This window comes from Oncorhynchus mykiss, chromosome 15 (genome assembly GCF_057628025.1).
Source record: "Oncorhynchus mykiss isolate SJ-2025 chromosome 15, ASM5762802v1, whole genome shotgun sequence".
In the NCBI taxonomy this organism is placed as follows: Eukaryota; Metazoa; Chordata; class Actinopteri; order Salmoniformes; family Salmonidae; genus Oncorhynchus; species Oncorhynchus mykiss.
This window is the reverse complement of record NC_143036.1, coordinates 67,597,501-67,615,000: the sequence shown is the minus strand read 5'-3', so window position 1 is coordinate 67,615,000 and position 17,500 is coordinate 67,597,501. Positions and strand designations below refer to the sequence as shown.

The 17,500-nt window shown below is 44.3% G+C and overlaps 1 protein-coding gene across 2 annotated transcripts in view; it reads left to right on the top strand.

Annotated features, from left to right (window-relative positions):
- LOC110490780 (staphylococcal nuclease domain-containing protein 1) overlaps positions 1–17,500 on the top strand; it is a 374,611-nt gene that overhangs the window by 231,480 nt on the left and 125,631 nt on the right. For both annotated transcript variants that reach the window (XM_036944950.2, XM_090200893.1), the window contains exon 17: positions 1,076–1,264. In XM_036944950.2, coding sequence (XP_036800845.1) covers positions 1,076–1,264 — 189 coding nt within the window. The remainder of the gene's footprint in view (positions 1–1,075; positions 1,265–17,500) is intronic.

Here is a 17,500-nt window from a genome sequence, read left to right as displayed (position 1 = left end):
AGGAGCAAGGCAAAGTCATCTGCGTCAGATTTCCCACGGGGGCCCACAGAGGCTAAGCAGCCAGAGTCTTTGACTTACTCCAGTATGTCTTCTCCACACCTGGCCTCTCTTTTCTCTCTCTCTCTCCCACTCTGCCGTCGGAGGGAAAAAACAACGCCATATTGATTTGTCTTTCTCTCCTCCCACGCTTTATGAAACAAAACGTAATGAATAGGTAATTCTCCTGAATAGGCAGATTTTGGTTATTGTCTCCAAAAGGCTAATGTTGTTAAATACCCGGCACTTTGTCAGCAGCAGGGTTAGCACCACAGGGAATGCAATTTGGCTCACACTAATTGCAAAAGATTTTGAAAATGTGTGGGAACCTTACTCTATAACGGTATTGAAGTCTTAACCAAAGACTGGTAGATGAAGTTTGAACTCGATACTGAATTAGAAAATCAGTTCTTTTAAGGTTGTTGTTGGCATCAGCTGAAGTCAAGAGGGAAAACAGGTTTACTATTATACTATTCAATTATGGATCTGCTCCAGCTAATCATGGATGTGTTTTGTTAAAGAACTATGAGATGTTCCTCAGCTGTCCCCTAAAAAACATTCTTGGTCTATTAGTGTTCCAGCTCAAAGTCACTTTCCGACTTTTTGAAACGCTAATTAGATTTTCATGACCTTTATATTCCAGTACCTTTCATATGGTGTCCCTCCACGGCTCAGAGACCAATGGGATCAATCTAGGGGTCCTGAGTCGTCTTGGAGGTCTAACCCACTGAGTGTCTCCGCTGGGTGTAATTGTGCATGAAAGATGAGCGCGGCGGCGGTGACCAAAACAGCGCGAAGGCCAACTGACAGTGAGAGAGCTGCCACATCAGCTGTGTTCGTGCGAGCTCAAGGCTCTCAGATCGATAGCGAGCTCAGGGGCCTCCAATGATCTGTCTATTTAAGGACAGGAGAGTGTGTCCTGCTTCAGAGCACCCTCCGCGCGTTCTCTAATAGAATCTCAAACCTAATCCCGATACAGTACATTAACCCAGTCTCATTTCTCCCTCCTCTTCTGTCTCCTCCCTCTTCTCTCTGGCAGGTGGAGGTGGAAGTAGAGAGTATGGACAAGGCTGGTAACTTCATTGGCTGGCTTCACATCGAGGGGGTTAACCTGTCGGTGGCGCTGGTAGAGAACGCCCTATCGAAGGTCCACTTCACGGCCGAGCGTAGCTCCTACTACAAGACCCTGGTATCCGGAGAGGAGGCCTCCCGTCTCAGGAAAGACAAGGTAAGTCCTCAGTTTGCCCCGTGTTTTTGTTTGTTAGCTTTTTGGGGTTATATATGGAGTGTGTGGTTCTCTTTACTATAGTTTATAGTTTATTCTTCGTTAGTCAGCACCTCCACACAAAATCATTTTTCTGGGTGTGCTCCAGCTCATGTTTTTCTAGCGTTTTGGGGTTAACAATCTTTGTTAGCCCTGAGGGTGTTTTTGTTTGTTAGTGTTTTGGGGTTAACAATCTTTGTTAGCCCTGAGGGTGTTTTTGTTTGTTAGTGTTTTGGGGTTAACAATCTTTGTTAGCCCTGAGGGTGTTTTTGTTTGTTAGTGTTTTGAGGTTAACAATCTTTGTTAGCCCTGAGGGTGCTTTTGTTTGTTAGTGTTTTGAGGTTAACAATCTTTGTTAGCCCTGAGGGTGCTTTTGTTTGTTAGTGTTTTGAGGTTAACAATCTTTGTTAGCCCTGAGGGTGTTTTTGTTTGTTAGTGTTTTGGGGTTAACAATCTTTGTTAGCCCTGAGGGTGTTTTTGTTTGTTAGTGTTTTGAGGTTAACAATCTTTGTTAGCCCTGAGGGTGTTTTGTTTGTTAGTGTTTTGAGGTTAACAATCTTTGTTAGCCCTGAGGGTGTTTTTGTTTGTTAGTGTTTTGAGGTTAACAATCTTTGTTAGCCCTGAGGGTGTTTTGTTTGTTAGTGTTTTGAGGTTAACAATCTTTGTTAGCCCTGAGGGTGCTTTTGTTTGTTAGTGTTTGGGGGTTAACAATCTTTGTTAGCCCTGAGGGTGCTTTTGTTTGTTAGCACTTAACCATTAGCATCAGGCTTAGTTTGCATGGGCTTTAGGGCTCATCCTAACTATAGGTCTTCACGGATCCACCTGTATCCGAATATCGGAGACCCGATCCCGGGTCCAGATCCAGAATTCCTAATGAATCCCCATGTCTGGTTGTAATCTAATATGATTGTCACGGGTCTGGTTGTGATCTAATATGATTGTCACAGGTCTGGGTATGATCTAAGATGATTGTCACGGGTCTGGGTATGATCTGATATGATTGTCACAGGTCTGGGTATGATCTGATATGATTGTCACTGGTCTGGGTATGATCTGATTGTCACTGGTCTGGGTATGATCTGATATGATTGTCACGGGTCTGGGTATGATCTGATATGATTGTCACTGGTCTGGGTATGATCTGATATGATTGTCACAGGTCTGGGTATGATCTGATATGATTGTCACTGGTCTGGGTATGATCTGATTGTCACTGGTCTGGGTATGATCTGATATGATTGTCACTGGTCTGGGTATGATCTGATATGATTGTCACTGGTCTGGGTATGATCTGATATGATTGTCACTGGTCTGGGTATGATCTGATATGATTGTCACTGGTCTGGGTATGATCTGATATGATTGTCACGGGTCTGGGTATGATCTGATATGATTGTCACTGGTCTGGGTATGATCTGATATGATTGTCACTGGTCTGGGTATGATCTGATATGATTGTCACGGGTCTGGGTATGATCTGATATGATTATCACAGGTCTGGGTATGATATGATTGTCACGGGTCTGGGTATGATCTGATATGATTGTCACTGGTCTGGGTATGATCTGATATGATTGTCACAGGTCTGGGTATGATATGATTGTCACGGGTCTGGGTATGATCTGATCTCTGTGTAGTAGAGAGAGTGAAATGTTATTTATGCTGATGCTCTTGCTTTTCACGAGAGTGGAGCGTGTAGCTTGTTGCTGCTGTTAAGCCAGTCATAAATCATCAAATCGGCAATAGGCTACAGTCATAGAGCCTCCTTGTGTGGCAAAAGATAGACGTCTAATCAATGGAAGATTGAATTAAAATGACAGAATGAAAAGTTTAAGGGGGAGGATAGGTGACCACCACCAAGAGCCAACAGGTAGGCTGCTACTTAATATTCTGCAGGGAGTTGTTGTTTGTAACAGTAGGACTAGAAAGCTCATTCACTGCAGCTTCAGTTAGCCTAGCTAGCTAACGTTATCTAGCTTAACTTGCTTCTCCCGTTTTGATGTAGTCAAGACCGGTACTATGTAATCATATTTGATGATAAATAACCTAGCTATGACAGCTATTAGTCTACTATGGCTTGGTTGCTGTCTCTTGTCTCTCCATCCTCCCTGCTCCCCGTGTCACTCGCTCACAGTACAGTCCCTCCACAGCCTGATACAGCAGAACATCTCTCTCTCCTCTTGTGCTTTATCAGCTCCGGTTATTAACTTCTTATGGCTGGGGGGCAGTATTGAGTAGCTTGGATGAATAAGTTGCCCAAACTAAACGGCCTGCTCCTCAGTCTCAGTTGCTAATATATGCATATTATTATTAGTATTGGATAGAAAACATATTGTCTGTGAGTATAACAGAACTGATATTGCAGGTGAAACCCTGAGGAAAATCAAACCAGGAAGTGGCTTCTATTTTGAAAACGCCATGTTCCATACCCTGCCCTTTGCTCCATTTAAAGGGATATCAACCAGATTCCTTTTCTTATCTCTTCCTCAAGGTGTCAACAGTCTTTAGACATAGTTTCAGGCTTTTATTTTGAAAAATGAGCGAGAACAATAACATCGCGTCATTGTATGGCCGGGTGCCAGCAGCGTTTTGTATGCGTAACAGAGTTTGGGCAGCCAAACGTGAACGGGACCGTTGTCATCATCTGACACTAATTAGCATAACGCAACGGACATAAATCTTCCTAGAAAATCTTCTTATTCATGAAAATCACAAGTGAAATATATTGGAACACAGCTTAGCCTTTTGTTAATCACCCTGTCATCTCAGATTTTCAAAATATGCTTTACAGCCAAAGCTAGACAAGCATTTGTGTAAGTTTATCATAGCCTAGCATAACATTATGCCTTGCTAGCAGCAGGCAACCTTGTCACGGAAATCAGAAAAGCAGTCAAATTAAATAGTTTACCTTTGATGAACTTTGGGTGTTTTCGCTCACGAGACTCCCAGGTAGATAGCCAAAGTTCATTTTTTCCCAAAAGATTATTTTTGTAGGCGAAATACCTCCGTTTGTTCTTCACGTTTGGCTGAGAAATCGACCGGAAATTGTGGTCACGACAACGGCGAAAAATATTCCAAATTAGCTCCATAATATCGACAGAAACATGGCAAACGTTGTTTATAATCAATCCTCAAGGTGTTTTTCAAATATCTATTTGATAATATATCCACCGGGGCAATTGGTTTCTCAGTAGAAGCGATTGGAATAATGGCTACCCCTGTACTTTACGTGAGATTTTCTCCGGGAGCATCATGTGACCACTTGCGCAATGTAGCCCCCTACGGGTATTCTTCAACATAAATGTGTAAAACTACGTCAATGCTGTAGACACCTTGGGGAATACGTAGAAAGCGTAAGCTGGTTCATAGCACATTCACAGCTCAATGGGGACTCATTGGCACGCAGCGCTTTCAAAACCTGGGGCACTTCCGGATTGGATTTTTCTCAGGCTTTCGCCTGCAACATCAGTTCTGTTATACTCACAGACAATATCTTTACAGTTTTGGAAACGTTAGTGTTTTCTATCCTAAGCTGTCAATTATATGCATATTCTAGCATCTTGTCCTGACAACATATCCCGTTTAAAACGGGAACGTTTTTTTTCCAAAAATGAAAATACTGCCCCTAGAGTCGCAACAGGTTAACGGGATGGCAGCCATAAGAAGTTTAAGTATCTTTAAAAAAATATATACTTTTCTGCTGCTTCCCTCACATGGATTGGATCGGGTCTGGATCCGACCAGGTCTATACTGAACGGATCTAGTTGTCCTCGGGTCTGTTCGAATCTAGCAGTCCTTGGGTCCGTTTGGTCTCTATATTTAAAACATTTATCTATGCATTTCTGGTCCATGTGGGAACAATTTAGGCAACAACAAAACTTTGAAGAGGTAAGAGATGGTGAAATAATTTGGAATAGGGTTAGTATTTGTGGAAAAGTTGGGCTAGTTAGCTAGAAGACATGGACTCCAAGACTAGTTGGTATCACAAAGTCCAGTGGACTTGGGCACCAAGACCAGTACTAGTTGACATCACTCAGTTCCTGTCTTAACTTTAAACAGCTAGTTAGCATGAATGCTATGGTTAGCAACACAGTTAAAAGGCTTTTCATAATATCGGCTTAGAGACCCTGTCCTTGTGTTAGAAATCTGTCACCCCTTCATCATACTATATCAATTTCCTCCAAATACATCAATCTCATCTGTTGCATGGAGAAAGCCAGCCAATGATGAGAGTGGTGAGACTGATGCTACGTCTTTGGGGAGGAGAATTGCCACATATTCCCCCGTTATCATTGACGCCTCCTTTCCCTTCCTATCGCAGGCCTTTGATGGATGGAGGCCCTCTCTCTTAGTGATCCCAATCTCTCCCTCCATTTTCATTATGCCAGATGAATTCAGTCCTGGGCCAGCTGTCTCCCCCGTCCTCTATCCCCGCTACCACTCTCTCTACCTCTCCCTGCTATGCCCAACGCTTTGGGAAGCTGCCGCATCTGCTTTTCTCCTATCATTGGAATGATCTACTGCTGGAGCCAAGCAGGGACTGTGTTCCCTGTCCTTCCTCTGAATCCATCACGGCTCTTGCAGCACTATATGAGAAACATCCATCTGAGTGGTGGGGATAGGGAGTGAACCTGGGGCCGGAGTACAAAGTAAATCTAATCTCCCACGATGTGCAATGGATGCACGTCGTCTGCTGAGGCGACGGTGAGGAGAGAGCTCTTTTTGGCCTCCCTACCAGTCTGTCCAGGAGTACAGGCCAGATTGGCTTCGTGTTGCAGACCTGACCTGATTGAGAGCAGAGCTTAAGAGGGCAACAGTGAGATTCTCTCTTTCTCTACTTGGCCTAACCGTCAGTTGTGGCCCTCAAGGGCTATTGAGGGCTGTGATTGTGTTTGAAGTGGGTTTCCCTGAGTGGCATTGAGCCGAAAGACAACAGCCCCCCACCCCCTTGTGTATATGTGGGGCAGAGGTTTGTGTGCTGTGTACATCCTGGGGGTCAGACGAGAGGCGGATGGGTTGTGGATATAATTAACCCTTCGGGACCTGGCGAAGAAAAAGCTGAGCGCTCTGCTTTTTTTCTTTCTTCTGAAGTGCAGCCGGGCCGGGCCGTCCTTCTCTAGGTGTACCATCCTCCTCTCTCGTCTTCTTCTTCTTCCCCCTCTCTCTTTTTATTGCCCCCCCTGGCTGTGGATATGGGAGAAATTGTTGTTGCTGTGTCAGGCGTATCCCCCGACAAGAAAGGGGGCTTGGCGTAATGTAGTGGACTCTGGGGGGTCCAGAGAAACCCTCATTAAAGTTTCCACCGCTGGGGGAGCAGGGACCGGGGCATGAGGGGAGGGGGGGGGGGGATGTTGCTGCTTTTGCACTTGTTCCTAAAACTAAACTGCTTAGCTCGAGTGACTCCCGTTGATATGAGGTTTTCTTTGCGCGACGACGCCAATGGGAGGAGGTCGTTACGGTTGAAATGAAAGCTCTCACAAAGTTGTCTGCTTCTGTTTTTATCTTTATGGCCATCAGCATATTTGGGCTCGGAGATCAGCATCTCTTAAATTGATGTCTGCCTCCGTTATGCAAGACTCAGCTCAATCGTGTCCCATTTAGATAGGAAGGTCAAGGCCTGGTCACACCACATGCCTAATTCTGTTCTGCCACATCTATCTGGATGAGCGGTTGCATCATTTTGAGACTACAGATAGACTTGGCGGGTGCAGTGGTGGTCAAAGCTGTCTCTCTAGCTTCTTGCCTTGACAAATTAACTGTTAATCTTCCCCTAACATGACTTAACCACTGTCTAGAGAATAGATGGAGCACGTTTTTACTTAAGCAATAAGGCACAAGGGGGTTTGTGGTATAGGGCCAATAAACCACGGCTAAGGGCTGTTCTGAAGCACGACCCAATGAGGAGTGCCTGCATACAGCCCTTAGCCGTGGTATATTGGCCATATACCACAAACCCCCGAGGTGCCTTATTGCTATTATAAACTGTTTACTAGCGGAATTATAGCAGTACAAATAAGTGTTTATACGTGGTATACGGTCTGATATATCACGACTGTCAGCCAATCAGCATTCAGGGCTCAAACCACCCAGCTTATAATTAGTGTTACGTTGTTTTAACAAAGCACTACTCATTTTATTCCTATGCCCCGGCCCATTTTAATGCCTTCTCTTGTTTGTTTAGTGAAAGCATTCTTGTGTACCGGGACTTCTCTCTGGATGGTGGAAGAATCTGATTCCTGCTTACGAAGCATCACTGTTAACAAGGTCTGCTGAAACACTGCCTGTATCCTGCTGCCGAACAAGTGCCATTGCATTTGTTTGTGTTACACTCCCACTATTCACATGCTGGGAGAGCGAGAGGGGACGGTGGGTTTTGTACAGTAACAATTGGGCTCAAAGTGGAACGGAGCATCATTTTTTCTATTCAGGCCTAGTTTTACGAGTTCCCAAAGAATGAGGTCGGTAAGGGCACCGGTGCACCTCTAGGGACAATCACAAGAACACTCACACAAACACAAAAATGAAAGTGTTCTGAAATGAAGAGAGACGGGGAGAAAAGAACAATCAGTTCAGAATACCAAAGCTCTCTCTCTTTGTTTTTGTTGCTATGCAGCCCAGTGGGTTTCATTGTCCTCCTTAGTTGTTGTTGACTTGCAATTCTGGCTCTTGTCAATGTTTGACTCCTCCATGGGAGCCCCGCCCCCTGCCTCAGCACACCCAGCCAGTAGGCTGTGATAGAGGAGAAAACGAACACACTGATAATTGGAGCAGCCTAATTATGAAGAAGTAATGGGATGGGTCCTTGATAAAACCAGAGCCCCTGTTTCTGTTGAGCAAGTGGTTTTCTGCTGTAATTACCCGGTAGTGAAAGAGATTAGCTTCCTCTGATAGGCCTTCAGAGAGCGAGAGAGAGGAGGAGGGACGAGCAAGATTATATGACCTTCCTGGTGATCCCCCTATCCCTTTTTTCTGCCTTCTATAGAGACCACTCCCCATCCATCTTTCCCCAGTCTTCCCCCCCTTCTCTCCTTAATCATCCTCGTAATACCTGTAATTAACTGGAATCATGCTTCTTCACAAATGTAGTCATGACCTTATTCCCCTGAACTTCCTTCCTTCATCTGACAGTGGGAGGGGAGGGTGAGATGGGCTGCGTTGTGGGCTGTACGGTTTGTACTGTTTCGTGTGAATACCATTTTGAGAGTCTCTGGCACCTGCATTGCCCGTGACCTTTTAAGAACAGCTGAATCCCTGGGGAGGTAAAGCTTGGCCGACCGCTGTACTGTCTCGTTTCACATCCGTCCGTCAACATGCATCCGTCTGTCTGAGAATTTAAAAGTACCCCGTGTTTGACGTTGGAACTCCTCCCAAACCGCGTCCTTGAGGACGACTGATTGAAGTACATAATCCTGTTTCAGCTGGGTTTTTGGGAGGAATCCAAGCGTTAGGAGAGACTGACTAATGTTCCACTGCCTCAGGGGCTGTTTGAATACCCAGAGCTACTAGCCAGAGCGTCTCTGGTAATGTAAGGGAAATCAACGTTAACATGTCCCATGTTTGGCCGACAAGCACTGTAAGCGTGTCCTGATTGTTGTTGGTACGCAGCAATCTTAACTCTTGCTCACCATTACCAACACTGAGTCACACAAAGGGTCAAGTGGCTTGCTTCATAAGCCAAAACGTTTCCACGTAATCAAAAATCATCCCATTTCTTCCTCTCTATGGGTTGTCAATGATGTATTATTTTTTTAGAAGTGTTGTCAGAAATAGCCCCAAAGCTTTGGAGATCTCCCCATGGCCCTATCTGCACAGGCTGATCCACAGTCAGCACATTACACACCTGGATAAACAAGAACAAGCAGAGAATGAATCAAGATAATTGGGGTTTTAGTGAACCTAATATGCCTGTCGTCTTCCTGAGCACATGCTGGAGGAAGTGTACCTTGGTTTACTATATTAATACTATATATTAATACTCTGGATTAGGCTAGTGATAGCATCTCTTCCCCTAGCCTTATTACCATTTATTGGTGTTACTATGGAAAACATACTTGTCTGGCTGTTTTGTCAGTCAAGGGGATTTACATGGAATCAACATAACTAGGCTGTATCATGTGGTAATTAAAGATTACCTGTATAGAGGGCATACCGTTACATACAAGGAATCCTGTTGTTACTCTTCCAAGGAACAGGCCGTCTCTATCCATCTATTAGTACCTTCCTCAAAGCAGTGTTCATGCTTTCTGCTTTCTTTTTCTCCCTCTTTCTCCCTCGGAGGGAGATCCTATTGCAATCACCATGGCGATACCTCAAAAACGCACTGGGGATTATTATTAAACAGCTCATTTGAAGTCGTTTGTGAACTAATGAGCGAATTCGAGAGCCAATCTGCTGGAAATTTCAGGTGCTCCTTCTTCAATTTAGCTCCCATTTTAACGTAAATCCCTCTCTCTCGCTCAGCCGGCAAGTTATTACTTTTTACTTCAGCCATTTTATTCAGGCCCGGGTCTCTTTCCGTTAGCGTTGTGAAGACGCTCGGCACGGATGTGAAATCATTATCATTTTTTTTCTACCAAATGTCATTAGGCAGTGTGAAGAATTGAGACTAATTGCGTCTCAGGGTAGACAAGTGATTATATATATATATATATATATGACCATTGCGGTCATCACTTCTCATTGTTACCTGCTTATTTAACAAATGGAGGGCAGTCGGTGTCAGACAGGAGCCACGGCAGCGACACAGAGAATGAAAGAAAGAGTTATCCAATTAGACACCCCCCCCCTTCACACCAAATACCTGGAAAGCACATTGAGAGCCACTGGAAGCAGCCACAGAGGCTGTTGGGCTATTCACACAGTGCCTCACCAAACCTCTGGTTTTAATTTCCAAAGCAACCTATAACCTTTCACATAAACCCTGTTGGTTGAATCAAGTGGGTGAGCTGATGTTGGAGTCTGAGCATGAGTGGAAGTTGACCGGCTCATCCTCTCTCCTGTCAGTCTGATGACTAGGCAGGAGCACCTGTGTTATTGACCCAAAATGGCCGTCCCAACTCTACCCAGCAACAACAGGAAGATCATTGATTGGGTCCAAATGGACAGCCTCTACAAGGACACTGCTGACATGGCACTGTTGAAGTGGGAGATGTGTGAAACATCCTGTCAGAGAATCATTAAACCCAACTGAAACATGTAAACCAGGACATTTGAGATGATGTCAACATGCTATCCAACAGCACATAGTGTTTCCCACAGAATACAACAACAACAAAGTGGTGGGACATTGTTTCTGCGTCACCGGACTCCACATTTGGCTAATTCTTTCAGTTTGCGTCCGTCTGCGGTGGATTAGAGCGAGGGGTAATATGATGATAGAAAGTAGAACTCTACATTGTGTAATACATTCCCCCTCGCATCATTTCTCAAGCGCTGGGCTCTGGCAGCTTGTTTGCATTGTGATGCCGAGTGATTCTTGGAGCGGTATCAAAACAATCTGTCATAACCAGTGAACTTTGAATAGACACAAGAAAGCTCTTTACCTTTCGCTATAGCGCGAACTCTGCCTCAACTGCTAAGCCCCTCATCTTAAATGAATGAGTGTGGGCCACTGCCATCGTTGTACTCTTGTGTTTTTCTCTCTGTGTAAACATACACTGAAGTATGAGGGGGATATGAAGGGAGACATCCTCTTTAACATCCTGTGTGTGTTTCCTGGTTGCTTTGAATAATGCAGGGCTATGGAGGGTGCTGTGCCAGGGACACATGTTTCACTGGGTCTATTGTACTGGGAGTGAGGCTTTGAGGAAGGTTGGAAGTAAAAACTAATATTCAGTGTTTCCCCTAAATTGTTTTGGTCAAGACGGGATGCCATTTTTTTTATCTTCTCAGAATCTCTCCAGAAACAATGCAAGCGATAGTAGGGAAAACATTGACTTTGACACAAAGGTAGTCAGACATTAGGTTTAATAATAATCCCAAGGTAGTCAAAGACATTACGTTTAATAATAATCCCAAGGTAGTCAAAGACATTAGTTTTAATAATAATCCCAAGGTAGTCAAAGACATTAGTTTTAATAATAATCCCAAGGTAGTCAAAGACATTAGTTGTAATAATAATCCCAAGGTAGTCAAAGACATTAGTTGTAATAATAATCCCAAGGTAGTCAAAGACATTAGTTGTAATAATAATCCCAAGGTAGTCAAAGACATTAGTTTTAATAATAATCCCAAGGTAGTCAAAGACATTAGTTTTAATAATAATCCCAAGGTAGTCAAAGACATTAGTTTTAATAATAATCCCAAGGTAGTCAAAGACATTAGTTTTAATAATAATCCCAAGGTAGTCAAAGACATTAGTTTTAATAATAATCCCAAGGTAGTCAAAGACATTAGTTTTAATAATAATCCCAAGGTAGTCAAAGACTTTAGTTTTAATAATAATCCCAAGGTAGTCAAAGACTTTAGTTTCAATAATAATCCCAAGGTAGTCAAAGACTTTAGTTTTAATAATAATCCCAAGGTAGTCAAAGACTTTAGTTTCAATAATAATCCCAAGGTAGTCAAAGACTTTAGTTTTAATAATAATCCCAAGGTAGTCAAAGACAATTGGTTTAATAATGATCCCAAAGTAGTCAGACATTAGTTTCAATTATAATCCCAAGGTAGTCAAAGACAATTGGTTTAATAATAATCCCAAGGTAGTCAAATACAGGTTTAATAATTATCCCAAAGTAGTCAGACATTAGTTGTAATAATAATCCCAAGGTAGTCAAATACAGGTTTAATAATAATCCCAAAGTAGTCAGACATTAGTTGTAATAATAATCCCAAGGTAGTCAAAGACAATTGGTTTAATAATAATCCCAAAGTAGTCAGACATTAGTTGTAATAATAATCCCAAGGTAGTCAAAGACAATTGGTTTAATAATAATCCCAAAGTAGTCAGACATTAGTTGTAATAATAATCCCAAGGTAGTCAAAGACATTACGTTTAATAATAATCCCAAGGTAGTCAGACATTAGTTTTATTAATGATTAATTACACTGTTATCTGGTTTCCGTTATATGCCGGCTGCTCATTAGCACAATGGCCAACCCCATAAAACATGAAACGTACACATAACCTCCTATCCCACCCCAGCCATATGTCTTTGTTGTGGTTGAAAGGCTATTTGAGAAGGGCTGCGACTCTTAGTTAATGAAATGCCTTTGGCCCCTCAGGCGTTAGCCCTGCGCAGTCGGAATACATGGGCTGTTTATATGCTGAGGTCTGTACACAGGCTCTGTTTGTGATGTGTGTGGCGCAGCGACATGGTCACATGCTATCCCATAGGAGCAATGCTGTTGCGCTACAGTAATCCTTTTGCAATAGATGGCCCTATTGTGAGTGGTGTGGTTTCAGGGCACCCCTCCTTCTGTGGGTAATCACAGGTACACACCACAGAAATAACCCTTGTCATGTAGTAGTCGAACCATCTACCCCAAGGCTGTGTGTGTGTTGTCGGTGACAGGGGACACAGAGTGTGTGTAAAGGGCTCTTTCCAGTGCCTTGACTGGTGGACACAATGGGGGATGTGACCTGTAGGAGACCCAGCGCTGTTGGCATGATGAGGAAGAGGACTTTGTCTACCACATTTAGTTCCCTATTCCTATTGTGTGTGTGTGTGTGTGGTAGTTGTGTGTGTGTGCAGGTGAATATACATTGTGTGTCTATACTGACTGAGTGCCCCTGCCCTCTTTACTCTCCCTCAACAGTGTGTGCACAACATCCATCTCCCACAACACAAAGGCTAAGAGCTGACAGAGGACATTTAATACCGCTACCATGTTATATAATCTGATTCTCTGCCCTGCGCTCACACACACACACACACACACACACACACACACACACACTCCACTCCCCCAGGGACGTGGCTCTCCTCTGCAGGCGACAGGCTTGGCCCCCTGTTACCCCACGGTGCCAGAAAGAAAGGTGGAGGGAGAACTTTGTATATCCCCATCTCTCCTCCTCATTCAGACCTAGGCTGCAGCATTCTGTCAGCTCTGCAACTCTCAGCCCTCACAGCCTGTGGAGTGTGTGTTGTTTTATGCGAGTGTGTGTGTGAGTGTGTATGTGTGTGCACTTGTGGCTGTGAGTGCGTGCAGTTGTCTGTTTGACTGTGTCCTCGGTCCACCACTCGCCCTTCTCCAGTCATCCGCGGGATTCCTGCAGGCTCTTATAGCCGAGGTCCTCTGGGGCAGGTTTGCGGCTGCTCTTGGTCTGCCCATGCAGAAAGAACACACCCCCCACACCTTCTCCCCCCAGTTTGCTGTTGGGTGATGTTGGGGATAGGAAGTTAAGGGGGAGAAGGGGAGCACACATTGTTGTGGGGAGTGTAATGAGGGATGACATTGTGAATTGCATTACTGCTGGTTAACACATGCTTGGGTATGCAGACTGCAAAAGAGAGGGAACACAAACCCTGCACTGCCTGCCTTACTGCCTGCCTTACTGCTTGCCTTACAGCCTGACTTCCTGTTCATGGTGGCTTTCCTCTTTCTTCCTCTTCTCCTCCTCCCTGCTCTCTCATCTCTCCCTTGCTCTTTTCTCATAACCCCCCATTCATCCAAGCTGACTTAATCGGGCGTGTAAGGGTGAAGGATGAATGTTGGCGGTGGTGATGCATTTTGTCCCTCCTGGGACACCATAGGGGATCTTCCGCCCCGGACTGGTCCTTCCTTATTATCCTCCACCTCCAAAGGAATGAGATGAGTTTTGAAAGCAGCAACATGATATTTTGACATCATATTAGATCAACCATAATCTCATAGATGGTTATGCTCCTCATTTATGGGAAATCAACAAATACAGTTGTTTGTCGCTCTAATGACTTGCTTTTTTTTTTTTTTGGTTAACCCATTAATCTTTGAAGGACATATCTATTTAAAAACATTTTTTACAGCTTTTCTACTATGTGTGTGTGTGTGTGTGTGTGTAAATAAATACAGTTGAAGTCGGAAGTTTACATACACTTAGGTTGTAATCATTAAAACTCATTTTTCAACCACTCCACAAATATCTTGTTAACAAACTATAGTTTTGGCAAGTCGGTTAGGACATCTACTTTGTGCATGACACAAGTCATTTTTCCAACAATTGTTTCCAGACAGATTATTTCACTTAAAATTCACTGTATCACAATTCCAGTGGGTCAGAAGTTTACATACACTAAGTTGATTTTGCCTTTAAACAGCTAGGAAAAGTCCAGAAATGATGTCATGGCTTTAGAAGGTTCTGATAGGCTAATTGACATAATTGAGTCAATTGGAGGCGTACCTGTGGATGTATTTCAAGGCCTACCTTCAAACTCAGTGCCTCTGGGCTTGACATCATGGGAAAATCAAAACAAATTGTAGACCTCCACATCTGGTTCATCCATGGGAGCAATTTCCAAACGCCTGAAGGTACCACGTTCATCTGCACAAACAATAGTACGCAAGTATAAACACCATGGGACCACGCAGCCATCATACCGCTCAGGATGGAGACGTGTTCTGTCTCCTAGAGATGCGCGTACTTTCCTTGCGTAATAGAAGTTGCCTCTGACATTTCCCCGCGCTACGCTAACATTTAGGCGTTTCGGTGAGTGTAGAGGCAGCGCCACGAAAACATCAGGACCTTCCACTCTCATCCTCGCTTCAGGTGTCCTCTCTAATCGCCCATCTGTAATTTTTTTAAAAGTGTGGGCAATTGCCAAACAAATACACACACACACACAAGCATGAACACACACACCACACACAAGACATGTTTTAAGGCCTCCTCTCCCAGCTACATTTAACTGGTTTTAATACGGGTGGGCAGTACGACTCCCTCCCTCCCTCCTTGTTCTTCCCTTTAATGAAATGCTAAATATTTGTTTCTCCGGGGCGCCATTTAAATGTCCCTCCTGCTTTTGGGAGCGTCTCAACCCCGCTTTTAATTAGTTCCACTTTAATGAGTCACTCAGTCCTCCTGGAGACTAAGGCACGTTATGTGACTTTGCCTCAAAATGGCCCCCACCACGTCACGTAAACCGGCTCTGACAGGCGCTAGTTGCCTTTGACACCTCTGATGCTGGCTGGGCAGCTCATGCCACCACACTCCCGTGGGGACCGAGGTAACGATAGATCAGGTTTCCTGGCTGCAACACAATGGTTGCCATAATAATAACCATCTTATGATTTGTTTGTGCCAGCAAGGTGGGTACAGTGCATGTACATTTGGAGAGTGAGGTAATTCGTTTTTTGCTGTATACTTGGATTTGATATAAATACACTGAAAAAAGATATAAACGCAGCATGCAGCAATTTCAAAGATGAAAGTTCATATAAGGAAATCAGTCAATTTATATGGCAGGACAATGGGCCTCAGGACAATGGGCCTCAGGACAATGGGCCTCCAGGTTCTCGTCACCGTATCTCTGTGTATTAAAATTTCCATCGATAAAATGCAATTGTGCTCGTTGTCCATAGCTTGAGCCTTCCCATACCATAACCCCACCTCCACCATGGGGCACTCTGTTCACAATGTTGACATTAGCAAACCGCTTGCCCGCACATCTTTCCGGTACAGTTGAAACCGGTATTCATCTGTGAAGAACCCACTTCTCCAGGGAGCCAGTGACCATCGAAGGTGAGCATTTGCCCACTGAAGTCAGTTACAATGCTGAACTGCAGTCAGGTCAAGATCCTGGTGAGGACAACGAACACGCAGATGAGCCTCCCTGAGACGGTTTCTGATAGTTTGTGCAGAAATTCTTTGGTTGTGCAAACCAACTGGTTTATCAGTTGTCCGGGTGGCTGGTCTCAGACGATCCTGCAGGTGAAGAAGTCTGATGAGGAGGTCCTGGGCTGGCGTGGGCTGTGCTTTTGAGGCCAGTTGGACATACTGCTAAATTCTCTAAAACTTGAGACGTCTTTGGCATTGTGTTGTGTAACAAACCGGCACATTTTAGAGTGGCCTAGGTGCACAAGGTGCACCTGTGTAATGATCATGCTGTTTAATCAGCTTCTTGATACAGTATGCCAGGTGGATGGATTATCTTGGCCAAAGAGAAAGGCTCACTAACAGGGATGTAAGCAAATATGTGCATAAAATGTGAGCGTAATAAGCTTTTTGCGTATATGGAACATTTCTGGGGTCTTTTAGCTCATGAAACATGGGACCAACACCTTACATGATACGTTTGTATTTTTGTTTAGTGTATCAATATGAGAACTACAGGGAGTACAAAGTTAACACGTTTAGTTCTAGGTAATTGCCTCTACTCTACACTAGGTAGCTAGGCCACAAGCAGTACTGCATTGCACTTCCTGATTCCATGTCCAGTCTGCTCTGGGGTTTAACACGAACACCACACAGACTGACATGTGTAAAGACTGCATCCTGTGTGGTTTTGTGAGGTCCCCCCCTCCCAGACAGCTTTTAGCTGGGGGGGTCCTGCAGTAGGACTGGGGCATAAGTCAGGATCTAACAGCTCATCAATTCTATTTATTACCTGCTCTCACCAAGAGATTAAGAGAGAGGGACCTCTGTAGAAGGCTAGGACTATTCTTAGATCCTCAGCCAATTCCACTCTTTCTTTCTCTCTCTCTCTCCCCTCTCTCCTTTCTCACACACACACTCACTCACTCACTCACTCACTCACTCACTCACTCACTCACTCACTCACTCACTCACTCACTCACTCACTCACTCACTCACTAACTGTACTCATTCGATAGGGGCATTTATTGCGAGAGCATTGAGTTGAACTTGTCATTGTTTTACCTGTGTGTGTGTGTTCATTGTTAGGCCTATCTGTGTTGTCACGTGTCCATCTGTATCAGAGTGTGATTGCCTGCCTCCTTTGTTGGTCTCTCTACATGTTTTTTCACCTACTACTGCCCAGGCCCTGACAGTCCATCCCCTCCAGAGTTGTAGCAGGCTGTTAAGTTAAGGTCCTCACAGCATCAATCACATGGTCACTCTCCACCTCTCCCTCTGTCAAGCCATCAGTTTCTCCTTTGCTCAGGCCCCTGCTGACCCCTCTGGGGGCACCATGGGGGCTTTTATAGCCGCCTGTAAATCTGCACTGGCTTTCACTTCCACACACATTGAGGAGCACACACACACATACCTAGTTAACACACCCATGCACTAACACACACCATGGGTTAAGGTTAGAGTGTGGG